Below are 27,771 nucleotides of genomic sequence, written 5' to 3' on the forward strand. Positions count from 1 at the left end.
TTTGTCTGATCTCTCACTCCTTGGAATTACGGTTTACTGTGTGATGGGCAGAGCTCTGACAGTGACTCTTCCTGACAAAAAAAATTCCTTCCAGTAGCACCTTAAAGACCAACTAAGTTAGTTCTTGGTATGAGCTTTCGTGTGCATGCACACTTCTTCAGATGAAGAAGTGCATGTACACTTCTTCTTCTGAAGAAGAAGTGTGCATGCACACGAAAGCTCATACCAAGAACTAACTTAGTTGGTCTTTAAGGTGCTACTGGAAGGATTTTTTTTTTGTTTTGACTATGGCAGACCAACACGGCTACCTATCTGTAACTCTTCCTTCCTGAGTGGAGGACAGAGGGAGGTGTGCAAGTCTGGAAAGAAGCCAGCCAAGGTAAATTGTGCATTCACTGCTACTCCCACTTTTTGCTTCTGGCCCCGCCCATCACTGCCAAGTGGCCCCGGGAGGCTGCTTAGCAGGGTTATGCAGCCCTGAAAAAGATCCTGCATTCCTGAGGCACAGTTATAATGAAGTATCAAAGAAACAAAAGCGGCTCATTAAGGGCGTCCAGATTTCGTAGGCGATTCAAATTCTGCTTAATCGAATTCCTGCTTTATTATTGGCAGAGCGACACAGACCTTGCTCATTTAAAGACGACGATGGATGGCCTGGTTTTGTCTCCTTTATTTTGGGCTGATGAGATTCAGCCAAAAAAACTAACAACAACCCAGGCCTGGTGGTGGTTCTCTTTCAAAAACCACCCATGGACCAGGGGCCAAAGGATCTCTCTCTCGAAAGGCGCAGACCGTATGAAACACCTGCATAGATCGCACCCACGTAAATAAATGCTACATTTACAAAAGGAAAACAAATGAGGTCATTTGAACACAACTGGTAGCTGCCATTGAGTGTAACGGGCAGGGGGACCCTTTCAAGTATTGCAATGTGAAAATACACAGGACATTGCAAGGAACAAACAGCTGCTTCTCACCCTCTCTGTCTATAGTACAACCTAGCCACAAGTCCTGATGCATGGACATGCTGAATTTCACCACATCGCTGTCTGCTAGTGATGGGGAATAGGAGAAGACATGGGACATCAGGGCTTCAGGACACAGTAAGATGTACTAGATGTTGCTGAACTACAACTCCTGACACCTCTGGGACTTGTAGTTAATCAACATCTCAAGGACCAAAGGCTCCACACAGCTGCACCAGATGTTACTAAGAAATGAGCGGAACTAAGACACACAGCTGTGCATTAACCATAACATTAACTTTGGTATTTAACAGCTCCACAGAGATCTCTGAGAAATTCAAACTTCGCTTGTCTGCTAGTTCCTGGAACATTCAAAGAGGCCTGGGATCAGACTCACAGGGTAGTATTCCACCAAGTTTTACTCAAAGAAGGCCTAATAAAATTAATGGGCCTAGCTTAGTCATGTTTAGTTATTTCAGTGGGTTCACTCTGAGCAAATGCCACCCAGGCTGCAGAAGGGCACCGCCATATTAAGTTTTTCCACCGGAGCGCTGTCTGCAGAATTCTTCCCACTGCTGGTGTCAGAAACATGGGCCGAAGCCATCCCTGAGCCTGACCTCCAGGACGATCAGATTTTTGCTCCTTCCAGCAATTGCAGACGTAAGGCACAAAAGGGTGAGTTAAGGACTAACATTCAGTTCTTTCAACATTCTCAGTTCACGTAAACACCGATGAAATATATAAACAGGCAATCTTGTAGAGAGAAAAGGTAGAGAACTAAGGATTTTACAGAAGGTGCTTTCCCCTTGACTTAACCCGACACAGTTTCCATCTGAACCTTGATCTGGAATGGGGAAGAAGAGTCAAACAGCTCTCTCCCAAGAAGCCCAGTACACTATTTTATGCTGAAGGCTCAGAGCTTTCATGCTCCTCTGGTTAAAGGGACTCTCATAAGACACTCTATGGATCCACATTCCTCTTTCAAATTCCTGAGGCTACTGCCCCACAGCCCTTGGAAGAAAGTGAGAGCTAGCAGGAAATCTATATGGCCTCACTGTACATTATATATAAAACAAACTACATTGTCTCCTTTGCACGAACCTCTAGCAAGCTCTATGTCCTCGTTTCTTTGCTTATGTAACACAGCACACAACCTACAATGAACCAAAATCCCTACATCCTATTAAAATACAAATACACACACACACACACACACACACACACACAAACATACAATAATCAAAATGGAATGGTTCTGGAATGAAGGGGGGGAATTGTTGCCTATCTCTAGTGACATTACAGGTACTAGCCAATTCCGCCAGAGCACTTCAACCTAGACCAGGGTTTCCCAAACTTGGTCTCTAGCAGTTTTTGGACTACAGTTCCCATCATCCTTGACCACGGGTCCTGCTAGCTAGGGTTGATGGGAACTGTAGCCCAAAGACCCAAGTTTGGGAAACCCTGACCTAGACAAAAAATACATTAACAGGACCAGTGGGAGGAGCCAGAGCCCACATGGAATCTGGCAGGTTTATGGGCAGAGTCTGGCAGAATCCAGAGTTTACTGACTTTTCAGAGCCCAGTCCTGGTTTTCTGAGAGGACATGGTTTTACCAGTCAAACCAGTTAAAATGCTGACTGAGTGGCAAGCCTACCTGCTGGCAGTGGAGAGAGGCCTAAATTCACATTTTCCTTAGAGATTAAAAAAAATAATAATACTGGTGTGTGCAGGAAATATATCCCTCCCTCCCAACAACAGGAACTCTTCCCTGGAGAAAACTGTCAGGATGTCATCTAAGAACTGAGAAGAAAGAAAAACAACTAACCCATTATTGCTCACGTACACGCTCTCACACAAAGTCATTATCTGGAAGTCTACCGGCTGAGAAAACTCACAACCGCGTTGCGTCATTTTTGATAGGAGACCCACCAACGAGGGTCTCTGGAACAGAGAATCAAAATGGTACAGAAAAACTGCAGGTTTCACAAACACTTCAGCTGCGACCCGGAAGACCAATGTTAAGGCTGCAGAAAACAATTTCTCTTTTTAACGGGCAGATTAGGCCTTGACTCTGCTCTTCCTGGGACAACGTTAAGTAGCCACAACTCTGTTGCAGTGGACTTTTGTGGGTGCACATCGATGGAACTGAAAATATCAGTAAGCCACTGGATATCCATTTGTCAATTTCTTCATTCATTCTTCATCCATTTCTTCATTCATAAAAACTATCTCGGTGTCCTGTTTAAATTCTGCATTCTGTCTAAATCTTGGTCCCTACAGCTCTACAAAAGCAGAGTCTGTGTCCACTCTGTGGGCTTTCCCAAAGATGAGGAAAGTGCAAAGTCCAAAGGCGTTTACTGCTGCCACGAGATTGAAAACAGATACCCATGAACCAGTGATTTCGATCAGATGTCCGGCTAGGTACACACAAACAACACCTACGTGCAGAAAGAAAGGGAACAGATTGGCAATTTTTTAAAAAATCCATACAATTAGCCGCTTGGGTTTTTTTGCTCATGGGGTAAAAAACCAAACCAAAACCAAAACCCCTATTGATTTGATTACACCAGTTTACTTGAAAGATCTCCTGAACCCAGTCAACTGCTTTGACCTGCAGAACAGTCACTTCTACAAACCTTGCCATTTTCATATATAACGTTATTACGTAGATTTGTTTGAAAACCGCCGATGTGATTTATATTTACATTTTAATCTGTTTTTAATGTTGATTTTTATCGGCATTTTTTAATTAATATGCTGTTTCATGCAAACTGCTTGGAAGGTTTTTGCGAATCGAGTGGTATGGAAATCTCGATAAATAAAAATACAGTAAAAAAATGCGCTGCAAACACATTGACTATCTTTACACTTAGGTTGGCGGTCACGGTTTGCTCCCTCTCATCCCACACAAAGGTTTTAAGAATTGTTCAGTCCTTGATTTATTTATTTTTTGCAGGGGGAAAACAGGTAGACAGGGCCCTTCATGAATTCCACAAGCTCCACATCCAGCTCCACTGATATTTTGGCTAAGTAATGACCCAAACCCCTTACCCCACCCCTCCAGTAGCTAAGGAGCTAACTAAAGAGTCTGGGGCTCCCTTCAATTCAATTACAGTTGTACCTTGGTTCTCAAATGCCCTTGGTACTCAAACAACTTGGAACTCAAACACTGTAAACCCAGAAGTAAGTGTTCCGGTTTGTGAACTTTTTCCGGAAGCCAAACGTGCACCGTTTTGAGTGCCACATTTCCGTTTTGAGTGTTACACTGAGGTCTGTCTGTTTTTGCTATTAATTTTGCATTTTTGTAGCTTTTTTTGTGACTGTGTGGAACCCAGTTCAGTTACTGATTGATTGATTGTGTGACTGCAGTACATTGTTTATTGCTTTCATTTTATGGATCAATGGTCTCGTTAGATAGTAAAATTCATGTTAAATTGCTGTTTTTAAAAGTCTGAACAGATTAATCCATTTTGCATTACTTTCTATGGGAAAGCGCACCTTGGTTTTGGAATGCTTTGGTTTTGGAATGGACTTCCGGAACGGATTAAGTTTGAGAACCAAGGTACCACTGTACATAAATTATTTGTCAGGGCTCCCTGGCCATCCTCAGAGGGCCAAAATCCCCAGGGTTCTTTGTGCTAAGGGACTGCTTTACAAAACAGTCCTTCGTGTGGACAGACTTAATGTAAGACTTAATGGAGCAAATTCCTGAACAATCACTTACCTAATAAGGCCCCACCAGTATTTGCCACACCTGTGGAGAGAAATGAAACTGAGGCATGGCTTTGAAAAAAATGTACAATGCATTTAATCCATGGTTGGAGAACCCTGCAACTTTCTAGGTGTTGTGTAGAATGGTTTTTTAATACAAAATCTGAATTGAAAAATATTATTAGGGGGAACCATGGAGGGAGGGGAAGTTGCAGATGGAGTGATTGATTGCTAAACTTGTAATGTTGTTGAATTGCTTATTTGTTTAAAATATATAATAATAATAATAATAATAATAATAATAATAATAATAATAATAATAATGATGATGATGATGATGTGATGATGATGATAATGATAATTTATACCCCGCCCATCTGGCTAGGTTTCCCCAGCCACTCTGGGCAGCTTCCAGCAAAATATTAAAATACAATAATTCATCAAATATTAAAAGCTTCCCTAAACAGGGCCGCCTTCAGATGTCTTCTAAAAGTCAGGTAATTGTTTATTTCTTTGACATCTGATGGGAGGGCGTTCCACAGGGCGGGTGCCACTACCGAGAAGGCCCTCTGCCTGGTTCCCTGTAACTTCGCTTCTCGCAGGGAGAGAACTGCCAGAAGGCCCTCAGAGCTGGACCTCAGTGTCCAGGCTGAACGATGGGGGTGGAGATGCTCCTTCAGGTATGCTGGGCCGAAGCTGTTTAGGGCTTTAAAGGTCAGCACCAACACTTTGAATTGTGCTTGGAAACGTACTGGGAGCCAATGTAGGTCTTTCAGGACCGGTGTTACGTGGCCACTCCCAGTCACCAGTCTAGCTGCTGCATTCTGGATTAGTTGTAGTTTCTGTAGCCCTGGGACACCCCAGTTCTCAGGAAGTCACTTAAGAAATGAAGACCTGAGGTTTATTAATGGATGGTCCTTTCTTACATATTACTGGAATACTAACAGTAGGTAAGGCTGAATCTTTTAAGTTTTCTTAACGGGGGAGGGCACAGGTCCCCCCCCCAACTGGGGTTGAATCCTGTGCCCCACTGACCCATTTCCATTGGTTCATGCAGCTCATATGCTGACATGTGATCTGTACAAGCTCATCCCCCCCATCCCTACGCCCTGAACTGGCTTTCCCTCTTGATCTCTCAGGCTACATCTCCCCCAAGTCACTTTTCACACAGCTCTTCTGTTATGTACTGAGTTGAATAAGATCCAAAATGCAGCAGTCTGATTGGTCCTAGAACAATAGGATTCAGAATGCTGCATTCTGATTGGTCCTAAAACAATAGGATTCAGAATGCAGCTGTCTGATTGGTCCTAGAACAATAGGACTCAGAATGCAGCTGTCTGATTGGTCCACAGGAACCACCCTATCCAGCTCCAAGTGGAAGTGAATCTGCAACCTGATTGGCCTACAGGGGAATCCCAGAATTAGCCAATCATGTGGTGCCCATTGTGTAAATAATGTATATAAAGCAGACATTCTGGGGGAACTTCCATTCCTCCTCACCACTATGAGCTGAATAAAGGGCATGATATCCACTCTCGACTTCAAGTATATTTCATCTTCTCTAATAAAGCCTTCCCTAACTTACTTTGGCTCCCCTCTGCTAGAACCTCCACGGCCACTCCATGATCCACAAAACTGGTGGTGATTACAATTTGGCATCTAAATGCATGTTTGCAAAAATTTGGGCTGCCATATGTCCTCTTTTTCCAGGAGATGTCCTCTCTTTCAGGCCTGGTTGCCACATGCCCTCTTTTCCCAGGACATGTCCTCTTTCTCAGAATTTTTCTGTTCGGGCGGATTTTAAAAATTTGGCCAAATGTCTGGGTTGTTTTTTGTTTCATTTCGTTTTTGGCAACCCAAGAAAATTTCAAAATAAAAACAATTTTAAAAGCCCTGAGTGTCACTCCCCTTGCTGTTTTTTGTGAATGGAACAGGAGCGCTCTGCAGCTGACCAATTTTCCGCCTGGTGCAGAAATGTGAAGATACCGAAATTCCTATTCATCCCTATCTAATACAGGAATGCCAGTAAATACCACAGAAACTGGTTCACTTTTCCTGGCCTCTGATACCTTCATAATATTAAAATGTGATACTTTGTTTTCCTTGTTGAATATAAAATTTGTAATATATAATTTATCCTCACCAAACAGCAAGCCAGCGCACGAAGGAGCCAGGTCTTGTATATTGACTGAGATGCCACTGTTCAGGGGAGGGAAAAAAGAGGAAAGAATATGAACTGAGACCAAGGCTGGGGGAAGGAAGCTGCGAATGAGACAGCTGCAATATTTGAGAAGAAGCTACCATATTTATAGCACTTTTGGTTGCAAACCTGCACTTCCTGTTTCGGAGAGTGGCATGACTCAGAAAGCAAGCTACTATTTATTACAGCGGTAGAGAACCCTTTTGGGAGGGGCAGGCCAGATCTTTATTTTACTCATCCCTGCAGGGCAGTACCGGCAGGGGGACAAAACTACTTACTGTATTTTTCACTCCATAAGACACACTTTTTTCCACCTAAAAAGTAAGGGGAAATGTCTGTGTGTCTTATGGAGCGAATGCGTGGTCCCTGGAGCCAAATTGCCCATGGGGCAAAAAGCAGATCATGCTTTTTTTATTTTTAGAAAGAGGGAAGTGGGTGTTGAAACAAAGCTGCTGATCAGCAAGCGATTGGGAGGGAGATAAAGCTGCTGGTAAAGGAGGCTGCTGGGGGAGGGGGGGAGGTAAAGACAGCAAACTTGCAAGGAGAGGAGACAGGAAGACTAAAGCAATGGGGAGAGAAATTAGAAGAAAAGGAGGAGCAAAAAACTGCTCTAGCTAAGGAAAAGACACTAAGGCAAACAAGAAGGAAGAGAGTGTTGAAACAGCTGATCGGCAAGTGATCGGGGAGGGAGATAAGGGAGGCTAGCGATAAAGGAGGCTGCCTGGGAGGGGGGAGGTAAAAGCCCATGGATCCTCAGGACTTTTGCACTGGGTCACCCCACATTCACCACCAGATCACATAGCATGTCCATGGCTACAGCCTGCACCAAAAAAAGCACGCATCCACTGTTTTGTGGGGTCGCAATGGTGGTTACAAAGCACGGATCCACATGGATTCTCAGGATTTTTGCATTGGGCTACCCCAAACTCTCTGTCCAATCACATGTCTGTGGCCACAGAATGAACCACAAAAATCATACATGTACTGTTTCATTCAGAATATTCCCCCCCCCCCCCCCCGTTTTCCTCCTCTAAAAACTAGGTGCGTCTTATGGTCAGGTGCGTCTTATGGAACGAAAAATACAGCACTTTATTTCGCATCATAATGGTGCCAGGTGATTGACAAGCAGACTGAGCAATCCACTTGTCAAAGTTGGCCCATGCGGAGTGGGGAGATGTTGGAATATTCTAAAAGAAATTTGAAAAATGGTCCTGAAGAAGTTGCTAGGCAACGGAAAATTTTCCCAGCAACAGGTGTCCTTATTAGGACATGTGATGAACTAAGTCTGGGTCAGTGTAAGTGAGCAGGTGAATGAGTCAGCATTAGGTTTCTGGCTGGATGGCTAAAGGAGAAAAAGATTACGTTTCTTTCTTTATTTTTCTTTATTCATGACCAGTGTAAAGCTTTTGTAAATAATAAAGACTCTGTGAAACAGAACCCAATGGTGTTTATTCCTGTTACGGGAATTTCACTAAGTGCATGGGTATACAAACTAAGGCCCGGGGGCCGAATCTGGCTCAATCTCCTTCTAAATCCAGCCCACGGATGATCCAGGAATCAGCGTGTTTTTACATGAGTAGAATGTGTGCTTTTATTTAAAATGCATCTCTGGGTTATTTGCGGGGCACAGGAATTTGTTCATTTTATATTTTATTTTTTCAAAATACAGTGTGGCCCCCCATAAGGTCTGAGGGACAGTGGACCGGCCCCCTACTGAAAAGGTTTGCTGACCCCCCCCGACTAAGAGAGAGCTGGAATGCTGCTGCTGCAAAGAAGTAAAAGATGCAGGGAAAGTTTTCTGGAAAAGGAACCCTGCTGAAGAAAGAATGAAAACCTAAGGGTAGATGCTCACACACTAGCAGGAGATACCGTGCTAGCAGGATTGAACTCCCCACACAGTTCAATCCTGCTTTCTGCAAGCTTTGGGCAGGCCAGACCGTTCCCAGCAAGGATTGGCTAGGGCCAAGCAAGCATGACCGAACTCTTCTGCTCTGGAGGGTAGGACTCGAACCCATGGCTTCAAGTGGCAGGAAAGGAGAATCCGACTAAACATCAGGAAAAACTTTCTGGCAGTAAGAGCTGTTCCACAGTGGACTCCCACGAGAGGTTGTAGACTCTCCTTCCTTGGGAGCTTTTTAAGCAGAGGTTGGGTGCCCGTCTGCCATGGATGTTTGGCGGAGATTCCTGCATTTCAGGGGGTTGGACTAGATGATCCTTGGGGTCCCAACTCTACAATTCCATGATCAGCTGATGCATGGGGAGCTCAGTCCTGCCTTCTGCAACATTGCCTCTACCTGCCCCATACCTGGCGTCGCAGGTGAGGACTTAGGGAGAACAGCCTCGCAGACCTAATTGGGGAGGCCTGGTAGGCTGCAATTGGCTCGCAAAACGAAGGTTCCCCACTCCGACTCATCACATATTTCTTCCAAGAAATGCGCACAGTACAACCTCACAACTGCCTTGCGAGGCAGGCCAAGCTGAGGTCCAGCCAGCACGATCCATGGCTGGCCAGGGAACTGAACTCAGGTCTCCGCAACCCAATCCCACCACCATGGCTAGCCTTTGGGTTCCCCAAGAGCGCTTCTGGACTGAGGTGTTCCACTGTTACCTGTGGTTGAAGGTCTGTAGTCCCACGCAGGCCGATGCAAACACAACCGCACGGCAGAAACTGTTGGTGTGACCTATGCACAGGGCAAACATGCTGGAAACCCCTGAGCCGATGACCTCAAAGGAGAAGAAAGCCAAAATACCAAAATTAGCTGGCGTGGAATTTAGCAGATGGGGCGATAGCAGCTTCAGCTATCGTTACCTGATCACTGTTTCCCAACCACCATCAAGGCCAACAATCCACTATCTGTATCAAATTCTGAACAATGGGGGAAGCCAGCTGGCTACTCCTGCGAAGGTTTACTCAGAACAAAGTGCCACAGGGTTCAATGGGACATAGGAAGTTTGTCAACCAAGGCCAATATTGCCTACTCAGACTGGCAGCAGCTCTTCTCCACATTTAACTTAAAGGTAAAGGTAAAGGTACCCCTAGGGACGCGGGTGGCGCTGTGGGTTAAACCACAGAGCCTAGGGCTTGCCGATCAGAAGGTCGGCGGTTCGAATCCACGCAACGGGGTGAGCTCCCGTTGCTAAGTCCCTGCTCCTGCCCACCTAGCAGTTTGAAAGCACACCAGTGCTAGTAGATAAATAGGTACCGCTCCGGCAGGAAGGTAAACGGTGTTTCTGTGCGCTGCTCTGGTTCGCCAGAAGTGGCTTAGCCATGCTGGCCACATGACCGGGAAGCTGTACACCGGCTCCCTCGGCCAATAAAGCGAGATGAGTGCCACAACCCCAGAGTCGGTCACGACTGGACCTAATGATCAGGGGTGCCTTTTACCTTTTAAAGGTACCCCTGACAGTTAGGTCCAGTCATGGACGACTCTGGGGTTGCGCGCTCATCTGGCTCTATAGGCCGAAGGAGCGGGCGTTTGTCCGCAGACAGCTTCCGGGTCATGTGGCCAGCATGGCGAACCAGAGCAGCACACAGAAACGCCGTTTACCTTCCTGCCGGAGTGGTACCTATTTATCTACTTGCACTTGATGTGCTTTCGAACTACTAGGTGGGCAGGACTGAACAACAGGAATTTACCCCATCGTGGGGATTCGAACCGCCAACCTTCTGATCCGCAAGCCCTAGGCTCTGTGGTTTAACCCACAGCACTACCTGCATCCCTCACATTTAACTTACTACTCAGTAAAGGCCCATATAAAGCTCATTGTATTGCTGCCAAGCATGTTGTGTGTTTTGTAATTTAATTACAATGGGAATTGTGATTTTAACTGGGAAAGCAGTACATGGAGCAGGGATGTATAATCCCCCCCAACCCACTGCAGCAAAACCCCCCTCCCCATCCTGCAGTTATGGGCTGGTGGGAGCAACTATCATGAGTGCCAAAATCAACTCCCCTCTGCATGCCTGTAATTACTTATTTAAAAATCACAATTGGAAGGGACGTACTTAGACCTCATGTGTCCTCAGAACGGCAAGCAAGAAGATCAGGGCACCATAAACTATTCTCTCCTACCTCCTTGCTTTTAACAGCACAAGAAACACCCTCTAAGGAAGGCCAGACAAAGAGATAGATGATCAGCCCCAGGTAACACAGTAAGTCACTGGGCAAGCCTATCTTCCACTTGGCCATCGGAACCTTATCTCTTCCTTCTCTGCACATCCACACCAAGGGATAGCTCAGTCAGTTGAGCACGGGACTCTTAATCTGAGGGTTGTGGGTTCAAGCCCCATACTGGGCAAACGATTCCTGCTTTGCAGGGGGTTGGACTAGATGGCCGCTGTGGTTCCCCTTCCAGCTCTACAATTTCTACACCCAAAAATCTGCTCTGGGGGGTTCCGCCAAGCATTTGCGGAGGGTGCGAGGAGCACTCGGGGGAGGCAGGAAAGGAAGCGGAAGTTTCATTCCACAAGCAGAAGTTGTGAGGCTACCTTTGAAGGTGACCCAGAAACTACAACTAATCCAGAATGCGGCAGCTAGACTAGTGACTGGGAGTGGCCGCTGAGACCATATAACACCGGTCTTGAAAGACCTACATTGGCTCCCAGCACGTTTCCGAGCACAATTCAAAGTGTTGGTGCTGACCTTTAAAGCCCTAAACGGCCTCGGACCTTCTGGCGGTTCCCTCACTGCCAAGTTACAGGGAACCAGGCAGAGGGCCTTCTCGGTAGTGGCACCCACCCTGTGGAACGCCCTCCCACCAGATGTCAAAGAGAACAACAACTACCAGACTTTTAGAAGACATCTGAAGGCAGCCCTGTTTAGGGAAGCTTTTAATGTTTAATAGATTATTGTATTTTAATATTTTGTTGAAAGCCCCCCAGGGGTATAAATAATAAATTATTATTATTATTATTATTAACAGTTTTGTGGGCTTCAATCCTGTGTCTCCCTGGTCCTCACTTGGCATCCTAAGCCAGAGTCAACTACAGTGGTACATACACTTCAGGTTACACACTCCGCTAACCCAGAAATAGTGCTTCAGGTTAAGAACTTTGCTTCAGGATAAGAACAGAAATTGGGCTCCGGGTCTTTTTCTCTCACCTGCATGAACTTACGGACAGTGATTGCTTTATATCCTGGAAGGAGAAAGAAAGAGTGTCAGAAAGTCTGGAGCAGTTTAAAGAGCCGAGCGCAGCAGCTGTCCTTAAATATCCAAAGGGCTGTTACACAGAAGTTTCTGCAGTGCAAGGGCCACATTGCATAGTTCAGCCTGGACGCTGAGGTCCAGCTCTGAGGGCCATCCGGCGGTTCCCTCACTGTGAGAAGTGAGGTTACAGGGAACCAGGCAGAGGGCCTTCTCGGTAGTGGCGCCCGCCCTGGGGAACGCCCTCCCGTCAGATGTCAAGGAAATAAACAACTACTGGACTTTTAGAAGACATCTGAAGGCAGCCCTGTTTAGGGAAGTTTTTAATGTTCGAAGTTTTATTCTGTTTTTAGTGTTGTGTTGGGAGACACCCGGGGTGGGTGGGGTATAAACAATAAAATACTACTACTTCTTTTTCTTCTTATTATTATTATTAGCAACTTTTCGGGGGCAGGACCGGAGGCAAAAGTGGGTGGAGATTGGATTAGAAGTTTCAAGACGTGCCTTCGCTTATTATAAAACCAAAACATCCTAAAAGAGCAATACAGTGGACACTCGGGTTGCGAACGTGATCCGTGTGGGATGCACATTCGCAACCTGCAGCTGCGCACGTGTGGGTTGCGATTTGGAGCTTCTGCGCATGTGCAAAGTGCGATTTAGCGCTTCTGCGCATCTACTTCCGGGTTTCGGCGTTCCATAACCCAAAAAAAACAGAACCTGAAGCATCTGTAACCTGAGGTATGACTGTACAATTGTGGCAGACAATGAAAAATTGACGATAGGTTTCTACTTGCCTCTCCTACGAGACCCCATCTCTGGCGATGGGCTATATTCTTCCTGGCAAGAGTCCTGTGCTTTTTAAGAGGCACGCAAGCCCACAACAAGCAGAAGTTCTGCAGGTGACGCTTTGGAATAAAAGCTATACCTGTTGGATTTTCATCCATGCCCCTGCCCAACCGCCAGCATGGACAGATGAAAGAGGGAAAACATCCCAAGGGGTTAAGTTACCTTGATTGATAAACTGGTCGGAAAGAAATCCGCTGAACAAACTTGTTGGGATCGCCACCAGCCAAGGCACAACATTAAATACCCACCCCTGAAAGGAGAGAGAAGGGAAATGTGAACACAAACAAAAAAATGGCCAGCCCCCTAACAGAGGCCTTGAGAGTGCAAGAGACTATCGATCAAGATCTGGCCCTGAATCAGGCATCTTTGAATGTTTATAAGAACATGGCCGGATCCTGCATGGCCCCTGTGTCGGAAGCCTCTTGGGGTCGTGTGGTGCTGGCACAACAAGCAAACAGCCTCAGACCAAGTCAATTTCTTTGTCTATTTGGTTCAGCGCTGTCTCAAGGCCTTCAACCTTGAGTTCCCATATGATGGTGGACTACAACTCCCATCATTCCCTAGCCAGCTTAGCCATTGCTCAGGGATGATGGGAGTTGAAGCCCAACAATATCAGGGGACCCTCGGTTGAAGAATGTCCCATCTTTTAAAAATTTAATTTAACTTCTATACCACTTAATATATTTTAAAAATATGTGTGTACAGAAAAGCGGAAGCAACAACAAATAGCATCAACGAAAGTATTATAGGAATACACGGTTACGTATAAATATGTCATATTACTATGAAGTGAGCAATATATAAAAATCAGGGTCAATTCACTTTCCTTTCTGGCACACCCTCCCTCTCAGCCTCTGGGTTCTCAGCCAGGGTCCAAACAAACTCTCAGCTCAGCCGCCAAAGAGTTCCTGGACCGTTACCTCAGGCAGCAAAATGTCTTCAGCTAACCCTGTTTTTAAAAATCATTGCTGATTGAGCACCCGTTTATAAGAAGAATTCATTTGCTGTGTGCACAGAAGGTGGTGCAGTTTTACCACACTGAGTTTTCTGACAGAGGATTAAAATTCACAGCCCCTGTATTAATACAAGAGGGTTGCCATATTAAAAACGAGGACAAAAGGGTTGTTGAGCTTTTTTTGCAAAAAAGAAAAATCGCCAAATTCTGGACACATGGCAGCCCTAATTATACAATTATTAAGTAACAGCAGAGTGCAGACAACAGGACATTTGGAACAAATGTTTTCCAGAGTTCTTTGTGAGCATGAGCCTAGTGTGATGTACACTTATCCAATTCTGGACGCTTCTTTGAAAGCACCATGTGTGCACTAGCGCAACCGTAAGAACATGTGGTTTGCAGTTATTTTAAAAGATGCAAACCTCCTCTTCTTGCAGCGCAGCTTTAGAGACCACCTGAACCCTTAAATCCCAGCTTGATCACAGAGAGATCATCACTGGTTGTACCCCTGAGTTGGTAAGGCTCATATGACAGAGCCTTCCGTGTCCAACCCTCTGGAATGCTCTTCCAAAAGATTCAGCACGGAATGTCTCTACACAGACCTTTAGACATTTGCTGAAAACTTCTCTGTGCCACCAAAGTATACACAGACCATTTTGGATAAACACGCCCTGTAATAGTTGATCTGTTTTACTTTTTTGGCAAAAAAAATTAATCAAAGCTTTTTTTTTAATGATACAAGAAGATAGCAAACCTAATCTATATAAAAACAATAGCCTAAAAAGAGAGCAAGAAAGGAAAAAAAATAGCAGTTTCTACTGCTATAAATGGCTTTGATTTTTTTCATGTGGGTATACAGGTGTGGTTTTTTATAAATAAATGGCTAAATAAATAAGACGCATAAGCAAAAGGAACACCACCATAGAGATTTTGCAGAAAATAGGAATTATTATTAATTCAGAGTATTGGTTGCTTCCCATGTAAAGTGTCTCGAAGCGACTTACAGTTAGCGTAGGGGAAACTCTTTTAATTGCTACTAAGGACAAATCTCTTGGCCCCAAAGGTCATGTGTGTCCCTTGAAATTTGCTTTTATGTTTGGGCCAGCTGTTTCCCTACCTGGAGCCCAGGGTCTTGGCAGGGACTGGGACAAGTGAGGGCAAAGATCTACCTCTGCGAGTCCCACCACTGCCCAGCACACACTGGATGGCATCATGTGACATGTCACATGGCCAGGCCCCCTCAATGTGGGAGAGGGACAAGTCGCCACCCCTGCCAATCATCAACATTTCTCTGATCTAATTACTAAATGAAAAATCAAGGCCTTGAGACACAGTGTAATGGCCTAGGATTCGGACTCAGATGCTGAACCTGAGGGATCCCAGCCTGCACAGGATTCCCCGCCTCAAGAATCAGCTGAGCCGGGGCTGGGGCATGGGACTGCAGGGTCCTCACCTGTGCTGGGTCCTCAGGTGCAGGCATCAGCTGAGTCTGCTCTGGCTCCTGAGGTGATGGAGGACCCATTGCCTGCAGGTGCTCCACTCTCAGCCCCGTCAGGGGAAGCTGAGGTTGCCTCTGGGTCCGGTAACCCTCCAGCCTCTCCTGAGCTGCAGAGGCTCAGGGCAGAGAGGCGGAGGGAACTAAGGAGGAGTGCTCACCTCCAGGCCAGGAGAGGCGAGTCACCAGAGGATCGGGGCCGCCCTATGCCTCGGGGCAGATAAAAGCCGGCCATCCCCAGTCCCAAGTTGCAGGAGCAACATTGTTGGTTGCTAGTTCCTGCCTGGACCCTGTCCTGCTTTCCTGCCTGAGCTCCTGACCCGCACTAGCGCCCTGCTTGCATGCCTGTTCCGTCTCCCTGCATGCTTCACCCGACTCCCTGCCCTGCACCCAGCTTCAGCTACTACAGACTGCCTGCCCGTTGCACCTTTGACCACGGACCGGACTTGGACCTCGCCTCTCGGGTAACCCACGGAACCAGCACACAAAGGTTGCCTTAATGCAACAGTGATAGGGAACCTATGCTCTTCCAGATGTTTCTGGACTACAACTCCCATCATCCCCGACTTCTGGGCATCAGCTGGGGCTGGTGGGAGTTGAGTTCAACCATATCTGGAGGCCACAGGTTCATCCAATCCTGCTTTTAAAGGGGCAGGCAGGAGTTTCCACTTGCGATTCCTACTGACAGCTGAAAGCTCTGTTTATGCTTCTGGGAGCCATTCACAACCCCTCGACTGTCCTTCTCTTTCCTTCTTATCCACAATGCCAGCTTACTTTGGAATCAGGAAAAGTCTCCTTGAAGAAAGTCGGAAGCCAGGAGAGGAGGGTGAAAAAGGAGCCGGCCGCACACAGTTGAGCTGTGATCACTGCCCTGGGGGGAGATATACAGGAGAAGCCACAGTTAGATGTGGTGGATCATTAGGGTATGCACAAAACTAACAATAACAATAACAATATATTTTTATACCCCGCCTTCCCTGGCCAGAGCTGGGCTCAGGGCAGCTAACACCAGTAAAATTACAATAAAAACATAATAGGGGAGGGGAAAACCCAACAATTTAAAATACAGTTAAAAATACAATTTAAAATGCAGCCTCATTTTAATAATAGCCCATAAATCAAAACCATAATGGGAGGGAAACATAAGGGTCAGACTGAGTCCACACCAAAGGCCAGGCGGAACAGCTCTGTCTTGCAGGCCCTGCGGAAAGATGTCAAGTCCCGCAGGGCTCTAGTCTCTTGTGACAGAGCATTCCACCAAGTCGGGGCCAGTACTGAAAAGGCCCATGCCCTAGTTGAGACCAATCTAACCACCTTGCCACCTGGGACCTCCAAAATGTTGTCATTTGCGGACCTTAAGGTCCTCTGCGGGGCATACCAGGAGAGGCGGTCCCGTAGGTACGTGGGTCCTAGGCCGCATAGGGCTTTAAAGGTCAAAACCAGCACCTTAAACCTGACCCTGTACTCCACCATGACCCTGTACTCCACTGGGAATCGTAGCATTGTGAAGGGAATAGCAGTCTCCTAGTAATTCCTGGCCCCCGTTGCAAACTATAGTTTCCAGATGATTAAAACTGACCCTGTACTCCACCGGGAGCCAGTGCAGTTGGTAAAGCACTGGATGAATGTGATCCTGCAGGAAAGACCCCATAAGACCCCGTAAGGAGCCTCGCCTTAGCATTCTGCACCAGCTGGAGTTTCTGGATCAGCTTCAAGGGCATACACATACACGTTTTCAAGGAAACTGAGCAAGCACTATAACTGGCAGCTCAGGTGCAGAGCATGTGCAGAACAGGGATGGGGAAACTTTGGCCCTCTGGCTGTTGCTGGACAACTACTCCCATCACCCCTGACCACATGGGGCTGAGGCTCGTGGGGAGTCCAACAATACCTGGAACGTCCAAGGCTCTCTAGCCCTGATTTGGAAGGTCTCAGGTTTAGTCCCTAGTATCTCCACTTGAAGAAGACTCAGGTACAGTGGAAGACCTCTCCCTGAGACCCTGGAGGTTACTGGTACCTGCCAGCCAAAATAGATGACATGGGACTTGCTTAGAAGGACAAATAGCGAAATGGGATATAAGCAGGGATGTTGGAGGATTCTGATGGAATAAGATGTCTGCTTGTTTGTTCTATGTCCAGAAAGGAAACCAATCTGGCAAACATGATTGATATTCACTGTTGTTGGTGCCTTCGGTCCGCAAACAATATGCAATTGATTATTCCAAACCCCCCCCCCAACCGTTTGAATTACGTTTCATTTGCACTGGAATGAATGGGGTGGGGTAACATAATGAGAATGTAATTTGAGTACAGGGGAACGTTGGTTCTCGAACTTAATCCATTCTGAAAGTCTGTTCCGACTCCCGAAACGTTAGAAAACCAATTGGCACCGGCGTCCCAGAAACAATAGCTGACAGCCGCATTGGACGTTTTGCTTCCAAAAAATGTTCGAAAACTGGAATACTCACTTCCGGGTTTTCAGTGTTTGGGAGCTGATTTGTTTGTCAACTAAGCTGTTCGGGAACCAAGGTTCCACTGTAATCAATAATGTAATTTCATCATAGTGGAAAGTGAGACAAATAACGGTATTTGACAGAAGATGAACTGAAGTGGAAGGGAAACAGTGCTGCATGTGACAAATGCAGGATGGAAAGGGTAACAACATCTTTTTACCCCCTGGGTATAAGGCAGTTGCTGATGTATTGTGAACTACGGGGTGGATGTGGGGTTTACTGGGGAAAGCAGAGGGAGACGGACAAACAGCAAGCTACCATGAGGGCTAGAAACTTACTTTTAAAGAAACTGAAAGCAGAGCCAGCTGAGCACCAGTCACGGCCAGAATGGAAAAAGAAGTAAAAATGATTTGTAGGTGGAATAAATGCAAACGTAAGCCCTGATCATATATCTCAAAGCATAGAGACACCAGTTGACTCTACTCCAGGTATCCCCAACCTGCGGCCCTCCAGATGTTTTAGGCTACAACTCCCATGATCCCTAGCTAACATGACCAATGGTCAGGGATAATGGGAATTGTAGTCCAAAACATCTGGAGGGCCGAAGGTTGGGGATGCCTGCTCTACTCCGCCAGACTTCTGCTTCTTTGCTGGCATATCTGGAGAACTCTTCGCATGGTCAGGAACCCCACTTGCATGAAGGGCCCCTGCACATATAGCTGTATCAGCAAAGGTTGGCCTTTATGGCTGCGGCTGATAGCAGCCATGGTGCAAAATATTTGTGGGTCCCAGGCTGACAAAGAACTGGATGGATGAATACATGACAATGACTTACCATACAGGGGCCTTTTTGAATATCTGTTTCCAAGGCACTTTGGTCTGTTTGGATAAGGAGAGGCCCTTTGCTAAGTCTTCCAAAGGGATGATGAGTTCTGTGAAAAGCAAAGAAGACATATCTAAACCCAGGGTTTAATAATATCCAGAATCAATGCATACAGGGGCTGAAACGGACGTATATAACATCTAAATGTTCTCCCTATCTATTAGCATTAACAGAGAACTATCTTTTAACAAGGGACGCAGGTGGCGCTGTGGGTTAAACCACAGAGCCTAGGACTTGCTGATCAGAAGGTTGGCGGTTCAAATCCCCGCAACGGGGTGAGCTCCCGTTGCTCGGTCCCTGCTCCTGCTAACCTAGCAGTTTGAAAGCAAGTCAAAGTGCAAGTAGATAAATAGGTACAGCTCCGGCGGGAAGGTAAACGACGTTTCCGTGCGCTGCTCTGGTTCGCCAGAAGCGGCTTAGTCATGCTGGTCACATGACCTGGAAGCTGTACGCTGGCTCCCTTGGCCAATAAAGCTAGATGAGCGCCGCAACACCAGAGTCGTTCATGACTGGACCTAATGGTCAGGGGTTCCTTTACTTTATCTTTTAACAAGAACCTAATTCAAACCTGCCTTGTCATAATGCTGGCTTCTTTCGAAACATTTTCTGGCAATTGCAAAGCTTATTTTGCTCATCCTTCCCACAATCCCTTATTCACCCCCTGTGCCAAATGCCACTTTAGTCCACAATGGGGTCCACAAAAGCACACTTCAGGTTTCTGATGATCAGCTGGGAGGGGGGGCTTGCACTGAAAGTGTCATTTACCCTTTCCATTCACGAGGTATTTGCGCATGCAGTAAACCCACAGCAATGTCAGGGCCCCCGAGAAGTAGAAGACACTCTTCCAGCCATACCAGTCGAGCAGCAGGGACCCGGCGGCCCCCATCACCAATGTCCTGGAAGGGGGAGGGAGAATTAGGACGACAGGAGGGGAAATGGGAGTTTCCGCTAACCTCTCAAGGACTTTCCCCACCTGCCTGACCCCACTCTCCGGACTTCAAAAGGGGGCTGTTTCCTCTGCGAGAGTCATGGGGGTGGGTAGAGCGAATTTTGTGAATTCAGCAGTGCTGTTTCTTTTGGGCTGTTCGTTCGTTAACATTGTTAATATTGTTTCGTGGATCATGAGTGCTGTAATGCTTTGCCAGTTTTATTGTGTTCTTAATATTCTGTTGGGAGCCACCCAGAGTGGCTGGGGAAACCGAACCAGATGGGCGGGGTATAAATAACAAATAATAATAATAATAATAATAATAATAATAATAATAATAATAATAATTTTTGATGGATTTTTCAGAGCTAGCCGACCTGACCGAAAGAGTCCGTGATCAGAAGGAGGAGGAGCACCAGGAAGAATGGAAGAATTTCAAAGACTATTTACTTAAATATGCTAAGATAAATTGAATAGAAATGCTTGCAAAGAAATACCGGTAGATAGGCTAAGGATTTAAATATATGAAGTTATAGAATAATATGTTTAAAGTAAAGATGAAAAGAAACAAAGATGTTAAGAGGATTAAGTAAATTTTATGAGATTTTGTTTTGGAAAACTGTTACAATGATATAAAATGAAATTCAGTCAAGGGAATTTGAGGAAGTCACTTAACAATGTCATTAAGATTGGAATAAGTCAATCCTGAACAGTAAAATAACACGACAAGAGATTGAACAAGCCATTCAGAACATGCAACTGGGCAAATCTCCAGGGCCAGATGGATTGTACAGTTATGATGCATGTTTGTTTGTTAGTTTAAAATTTGGAAAATTTATTTAATAATTTGAAAAAAGTAATATTTAATTATTATATGACTTTTCTTGCGCTTGCGCTGTTTAGCCTCTTTTTTATTTTACTGTCAGGCTGCAAAAAAACAGACTTGGAGAGGCGGGAAAAGGAGCATGAGTAGTTCAGTCAGTAGAGTAAGTCTCAGGTTTGAGACCCAAATTGGGCAAAAGATTCCTGCACTGCAGGGGGTTGGACTAGATGACCCTAAGGGTCCCCTTCCCATTCTACGACTCTACTAGAATTTATCTTGTAACTTACCCAAACTGAGATCCTGTCCCAACCGTACTGTATGTGAATGCCCTTTCGTTCTCCCGCACTTTCCGCGAAAACAGGCTTGCCAAGGCAGGAAAGTAAACCCCTAATAAAAGGTCGAGAGGGAGGAAATTCTGTTATAATCTGCAACAGGTTTGATGCAGGTCCTGTGAATGCTACACAGCTCCTCTTTGCCACTGATTGTCTAAGAAATTCCTCTCTCTTTTTTAATTCCACACCCAACAGAGTACAGCGGATGCTCGGGTTGCGAACGTGATCCGTGTGGGATGCATGTTCACAACCCGTGTCTGTGCATGCGCAGGTTGCGATTCGGGGCTTCTGTGCATATGCAAAACGCGATTTAGTGCTTCTGCCCATGCGCGACTGCCGAAACCCGGAAATAACCCGTTCCGGTACTTCTGGGTTTCAGCAGTCCGCAACCTGAAAAAAACAACCTGAAGCGGACACAACCTGAGGTATGACTAATGTCGCTGTGTGTCAACATTTTGTTGCTGGCACCTTTCCCTCCCAAACCTTGTATATTGTGAGCACTGCCTATCCAAACGTTTGCCAGGAGGGGCATTCAGGGCCTTTTTTACCACATGCTTCTTTGGATAAAGGTTGACACGTGCTGTGTAGGATGTGATACATAAGTAGCAGTCAAGTACAACATTCCTTGTTTTCCTAGAGTGGACATGCAGGGGAATGTTTGGTCCAGCCAGTCAAAAACTTCCTGTTTCCTCCTGGCTGGGACGTACTTCCTCTGCATGTGACTAGAGGTGGACGTGACCTTACCAGTCCAGATAACAAAAGGACAAGGCACGCAGCACTCTCTTTCTTTTTGACTTCCTCCGTCGTTTACACAAGATTGTGGCATGTTTATTATTTTAAGAGGGATATAAGGGAACTTACCAGGAACCTAATAGTGAGAGGCTTACACAAGCCTGCAACCAGCTACCTGCTGCAGTAGGGCGGTTCATAAGAAACGTTTTTTTGAAAATGCCTGCTCCAAAGGTCTTATCTTACTACACTAGGGATTATATAGCTATATCTGAAATTTCATGCATTTCAGTTAATATCTTCGCCCTCCTCCACGAAAATAGCTGTTTACTTGGCCGTCTTCGTATGTCGTGAAGGCTGAAATTTCAATTCAGTGGAGCAGAGTCAAGATATTAACTGATATGCATGAAATTTCAGATATAGCTATATAATCCCTAGTGTGGTAAAATAAGACCTTTTTGAGCAGGCATTTTTTAAAAAATAAGTTTTTTATGAACCGCCCTACTGCTAAGTAAAGGAACTTGCTAGCGCAGGTTAGGAAGGATATTAATAAACAATATATCCTCTCCTGTCTCCCTGAACATTCCCACAAGCTGCAGTGTGCATGCTGCCTGCAAGCCCTTTTTGGCAAACGGTCATGGCGTGATACGAGTGGTCCAGGTGAAGGAGAGAACTGGTGAAACATTTTAGTTAGGCTGCACTTTTTTGTGGGTGCACCTAAGTAAATTCATTCATTCATTTCCTTCCTTCCTTTTGGATCATGAATCGGCTGAGCTCCCCCAGTCTGTTTCTTGGAAATTCTAGAATCATAGAATCATAGAGTTGGAAGAGACCACAAGGGCCATCAAGTCCAACCCCCTGCCAAGCAGAAATTCTGAGACAGTCTTGGAAGCAGATCGTCTCACCTTGCAGCAAGCCCATAAGGAACCGGGAGAAAGCGATGAGAACCAGGTGAGTAGAGCCGACATAGCTGAGCAGAGGGGTGATGGCTGTGATGGAGCCCCAGACGGATGCAGAGAGAAGGATAACTTTCACTCCTCCTATCCTAGAAGGCAGAGAAGAGTCAGGGTACCAGCCCCAAGGGTGCTTTCTGCACTCCAGGTCCCAAATTCCCTACCTTATGCCTATGCAAAGCCTGCAAGCAGGACCTAAGTGCCACAACTGATATTCAGAAGCATGCTGCCTCCAAAAGAAGGATATAGCCTTCAGACAGGGTGGATAAAAATCAATGATTTAAAAAAATAAAAAAATAAATCAGATTAAAAAAATTAAATCAAATTCTTTAAAAATTTTAATCAGATTTATAAATAAAATGCTTCTGGAGGAAAAAGTTTTCTAAAGATAGTTTTCTATTTAAGTTACATAATAGTCCAAAGGCTATTCATCAGGAAATAAGGATTTGTTTTAAGTTTTTCATGTGTGCTAAAACTCAGTCTCAAGTTAGTTTGTTTTTAAAAAGCTGTTTAACCACATCAGTTAACAAACAGGGATATTTACATGCTATAATGCTATTGTTTTAGTTGAATAAGTTGTTTAAATTGTTATTAAGGAAATGATTATTTTTCTCCTTCCAATAAAGTACAGCAGAAAAGTTGCCCAAATATAAACAGTTATTAAACCTCACAATAATTTCATAACAAAAAAAATTCCTTCCAGTAGCACCTTAAAGACCAACTAAGTTAGTTCTTGGTATGAGCTTTCGTGTGCATGCACACTTCTTCAGATACCGCATGCACACGAAAGCTCATACCAAGAACTAACTTAGTTGGTCTTTAAGGTGCTACTGGAAGGAATTTTTTTTATTTTGACTATGGCAGACCAACACGGCTACCTATCTGTAACTGGAATAATTTCATAACTATCTGTCTATGTATTTCTAATAGTATAATCAAATCAGTAATTTTTGATATAACTGTAAAAACTATTATTCCAAAAATGAAACCTTCATCTGATTGTAAATATTAAGATGATATCAGCAAGAATGAGTCTTTCTGTAAAAAAATGATTTAAATCAAGTTTTACTGACTAGTGATTTAAATTGATTTGATTTAAATCAAATCCACCCCGGCTTCAGGGTTAGTAGCCACAGACAGCTGCCACTCAGAATCCAAGTGGCAAAATAAAAAGTTCTAAATCTAGCGGATTTCAAATAAGCGTGGCTCTTCCCTTCGGCTCCAGAAGGGGCACAGTTGAGACAAGTCATACCGATCGCTCAGGTGGCCTCCGACGATTTGGGTCAGACAGTAGCCCCAGAAGAAGCTGCTCAGCACAATGCCTGACTGCTTCTTGTCCCAGTTGAAGTGAGCACTCATGGCGGCAACAGAGATGGGCAGGGCGACCCTCGTGCAGTAGAGCAGGCAGGTCCCAAGTAGCAACGCTATGGTCCATATTCGAGATTCAGGCCTGCAAACATCAAGAGAAAGGAACACCCCTTTAAAAAAATGTTTTCAATAATGGTGGTTGTTGTTGTGGTTATTTATTATTTTTATTTATACCCCGCCCATCTGGCTGGGTTTCCCCAGCCACTCTGGGCAGCTCCCAACAGAATATAAAAAACACGATAAAACATCAAACATTAAAAACTTCCCTAAACAGGGTTGCCTTCAGATGTCTTCTAAAAGTCAGATAGTTGTTTATTTCTTTGACATCTGGTGGGAGGGCGTTCCACAGGGCAGGCGCCACTACCGAGAAGGCCCTCTGCCTGGTTCCCTGTAACCTCACTTCTCACAGTGAGGGAATCGGCAGAAGGCCCTCGGCGCTGGACCTCAGTGAACGATGGGAGACGCTCTTTCAGGTATACTGGAGGTATACAATTCAACACTTTGAACTGTGCCTGGAAACGTACTGGGAGCCAATGTAGGTGTCTTCTCAAAAACTCATCCCAAACCCAAACTCCCATGATGATCGGGAAATGGTAACAGGGGCAGGACTGTGAAATCTGGAAGCCCCTAGTCATGAACCGGCACATGGTGGATTCAGAGTCAGTCGTTCTGACTCAAGGAATGAGGCAGTTGAGCAGCTCAGCAGCTGTATCCATGACTGAGCAGCAGAATCTTACTTGGCTACCAGTGATCGCCAAAAAAGGAGACTTGGCAATGCTTTTAAACGCCTCTGCTGTTACTTCTGTGCTGTTTACAACTGTCTTTATTGCATTTTGAGCCTTGCTGTGAGACATGTGCGTGAAAGGCGATTTAATAATTTTCCTACACTGGAAACAGGGACAGACTCAGCAACCTCTGAGGTCCTTCCTGACTCTTATGACTTTGCAGAGGAACAGCCGAGGACGAGAGAGGCTGGCTTTCCAGAGGCAAGATTTGAAGCGGGGGCTTCCTGACTTGCAGGCCGGCTGTCACCTCCCCATCACCCTTCGTGCCTGTTACACTGAATCTGATTCAGATCACATAGCGCAGGCAAGGCAGGTTCCCTTCAGGGCCTCGGCAAGTCCAACTGGTCTCCCTTCCCGTAGCAGCTCCTCACACTGTCACAGGCCTTCAAAAGGCCTGCCACTCACCTGTCATCCTGAACTGAGCTGGCACGGCGGCCCCAGCAGTGGATTAGCAATCCTGACGGTAACTTGGCACGGCGCCCAAATCCTTTGCGGGAGGGCAAAAAGAGAACACACTCGCTCCTGCCTTCCGCAAACACAGTTCTTGGCAAGGGATGCCTTCTCCAACTCCACAGCAGTTTTGACCGAACAAAATTTATTTATAATACATTAGCAAACCTGCTAGCCAGTTACAGTAGTTGCAAATGGAATACAGATCCGGATTTGTTTATTTTTAAGCACTGTAGATTTCCCTTAATAGCCTGTGTTTCCCACTGAGGTAGAAAGGAAGAATTTAAGAGCTGGCCTTTTTGCTCTGCTCTGCTGAATAAGACCCATCTAAATGGGGACTGCAACTAACCCGGGTCATTTGTTCCAGTTCTCATGAAAATATTTAACTCTCATATCATCATCATCATCATCATCACCATCAAGAATTACTGAATGCCTATAGCATACATTGTGGGTAAAATACCATGTGCAATGATGATCACCATTGAGCCATGTAAAAATGGTGTGCATTTTTAAAAATTTCTATGTAATGTACATTTTTAATTGCTGGTTTTATTTATATTTTGATTTTTTACCCCAAGGACTTCCTGCTTTTAGGCTCCTGGCTTTGCATTGACCATTTTAACGTATGTAAACTGCTTAGAGCTTGGAGTGTTTTTACAGTTAAGCAGTATCCACTCATTCTGTTAAATAAAAATGAAAGCAAGCAGTGAAGCCAATTTATAATGTTTAACAACCAGCAACCAACAGGACAAATATTTTTCCAGCAAGAAAAGAAGGGTCAATTCCACACTCAGCAGAAACAATTCTCTCTCCCCCCCCCCTTTATTTTTTAGGGTCCATGCAAGCATGTGGGGAGTTTGCTATCTGATTAGGTAAAGGTAAAGGGACCCCTGACCATTAGGTCCAGTCGTGACCGACTCTGGGGTTGCGACGCTCATCTCGCTTTATTGGCCGAGGGAGCCGGTGTACAGCTTCCGGGTCATGTGGCCAGCATGACTAAGCCGCTTCTGGCGAAACAGAGCAGCACATGGAAACGTCGTTTACCTTCCCGCCGGAGCGGTACCTATTTATCTACTTGCACTTTGACGTGCTTTTGAACTGCTAGATTGGCAGGAGCTGGGACTGAGCAACGGGAGCTCACCCCGTCGCGGGGACTCGAATCGCCGACCTTCTGATCGGCAAGTCCTAGGCTCTGTGGTTTAACCCACAGCGCCACCCGCATCCCATGCTATCTGATTACCATGTCCATCATGGTGGCTTGACCCAAAATGTCTCAGAATGGGAGTCCGGGTTTTGACAAAAGAACTTTAACTTTCCTTTTCTGGCTCTGGATGTTCCCTGAATAAGCTCATCCACCTGCAAGAGTTTGCTTGGCAGACTGTGCAAGAGAAGCAACACAGTTCTGAATTTTGAGAAAGAGGGACAGAGGAAGACCTGTGCGCTGGCTGAAACACGGAGAGATCACAGTGAAAGCGGGCAATTACAACATAATTCTCCATTCGAATTGCAAACACCAGTTTGACCTCTTGCACACATTTTACAGGAGGGAAAGGGGGAAATGCAAAAGGCATTATAGATTACTATCTTGTTTTCAAATACTCTGCTGGTGTAATAGGATCTTGGCCTTCCTTAGGAAACCAAGGCCTCTTGGGTCTGTGGACATTGTGGCTTTAATATCGTCCCTACTCCTTAGCCTTATACCCCTTTCTCCCTACCCTTTTGCTTAACATCCAGCGCGATGAAGGGCTCTGCAGAACTCACATGTTTGCTCACAAAAGAACTCCAGCGTTTTGGTTGGTCCTCCTGTCATACATTTGCACCCTGCCTTTCCTCTCAGAACTTTCGAACATGGCCTTTCGCCAATCCGTCATTTTATCCTCTTAACAACCAACCCTGCAAAGTAGGCAGAGAGGTAGCACCTGGCTAAAAGATCACTCAGCACATTTCATGGGTAAAAGTACGGCTTTACCGTCCATTTTAGATTCCGCCTCCCCATGGACCAATACAGTGGCGTATTAGGAAAGAAAGTCATTTAGTGAGAAGCCAAGTTACAGGGAACCAGGCAGAGGGCCTTCTCGGTAGTGGCACTTGCCCTGTGGAACGCCCTCCCACCAGATGTCAAAGAGAAAAACAACTACCAGACTTTTATAGAAGACATCTGAGGGCAGCCCTGTATAGGGAAGCCTTTAATGTTTAATAGACTATTGTATTTTAATATTCTGTTGGGTGGCTGGGGAAACCCAGCCAGATGGGCGGGGAATAGATAGATAGATAATAATAATAATAATAATAATAATAATAATAATAATAATAATAATAAAAGCCCATTGCTCCCAAATTCCAGGCTACAAGACACTTGGGTTCAGCGTTCGAAATTTGCCTGGTGCATTTTCCACCTTGCTACTGGCCACTTGCGACCAAGTGAAGATACCCAGGAGCCAGGATGATGCATCTGGAGGTGCCTTCCTAGGCATAGCTGTCAACTTTTCCCTTTTCTTGCGAGGAATCCTATTTGGAATAAGGGAATTTCCCTTAAAAAAGGAGAAACGTTGACAGCTATGTTCCTAGGGACACTTGGATCTTGACTGTTTTCACACGCTAACAGCCCATCCTGTAAAATTCTATCCGTTATATTTTTATCTGCACAATCGGAATGAATTTCGGGAACCAAAATGTCATATTGAAGAATACGACTTCTGAGCCGCCTGGCCCCTAAATGGCAACCGGACATTCCGTTTTGGTGACTG

General features: G+C 45.4%; 1 protein-coding gene across 1 annotated transcript in view; it reads right to left on the reverse strand.

The window, feature by feature from the left end:
* Nucleotides 1-652: 652 nt before the first annotated feature.
* Nucleotides 653-27,771, reverse strand: part of SLC17A9 (solute carrier family 17 member 9) — a gene marked incomplete at its 5' end in the record, with an annotated part of 33,197 nt that continues 6,078 nt past the window's right edge. Inside the window, 12 exons of the mRNA XM_083744503.1 lie at nt 653-3,403; nt 4,690-4,719; nt 6,820-6,875; nt 9,485-9,600; nt 11,979-12,013; nt 13,030-13,117; nt 16,092-16,188; nt 18,606-18,702; nt 19,419-19,549; nt 20,692-20,791; nt 22,371-22,510; nt 23,671-23,868. Of these exons, the coding sequence (XP_083600629.1) occupies nt 3,240-3,403; nt 4,690-4,719; nt 6,820-6,875; nt 9,485-9,600; nt 11,979-12,013; nt 13,030-13,117; nt 16,092-16,188; nt 18,606-18,702; nt 19,419-19,549; nt 20,692-20,791; nt 22,371-22,510; nt 23,671-23,868 (1,252 nt within the window). The 3' untranslated portion in view covers nt 653-3,239. The remainder of the gene's footprint in view (nt 3,404-4,689; nt 4,720-6,819; nt 6,876-9,484; nt 9,601-11,978; nt 12,014-13,029; nt 13,118-16,091; nt 16,189-18,605; nt 18,703-19,418; nt 19,550-20,691; nt 20,792-22,370; nt 22,511-23,670; nt 23,869-27,771) is intronic.

Source organism: Podarcis gaigeae (genome assembly GCF_964106915.1).
Source record: "Podarcis gaigeae genome assembly, chromosome: 6".
In the NCBI taxonomy this organism is placed as follows: Eukaryota; Metazoa; Chordata; class Lepidosauria; order Squamata; family Lacertidae; genus Podarcis; species Podarcis gaigeae.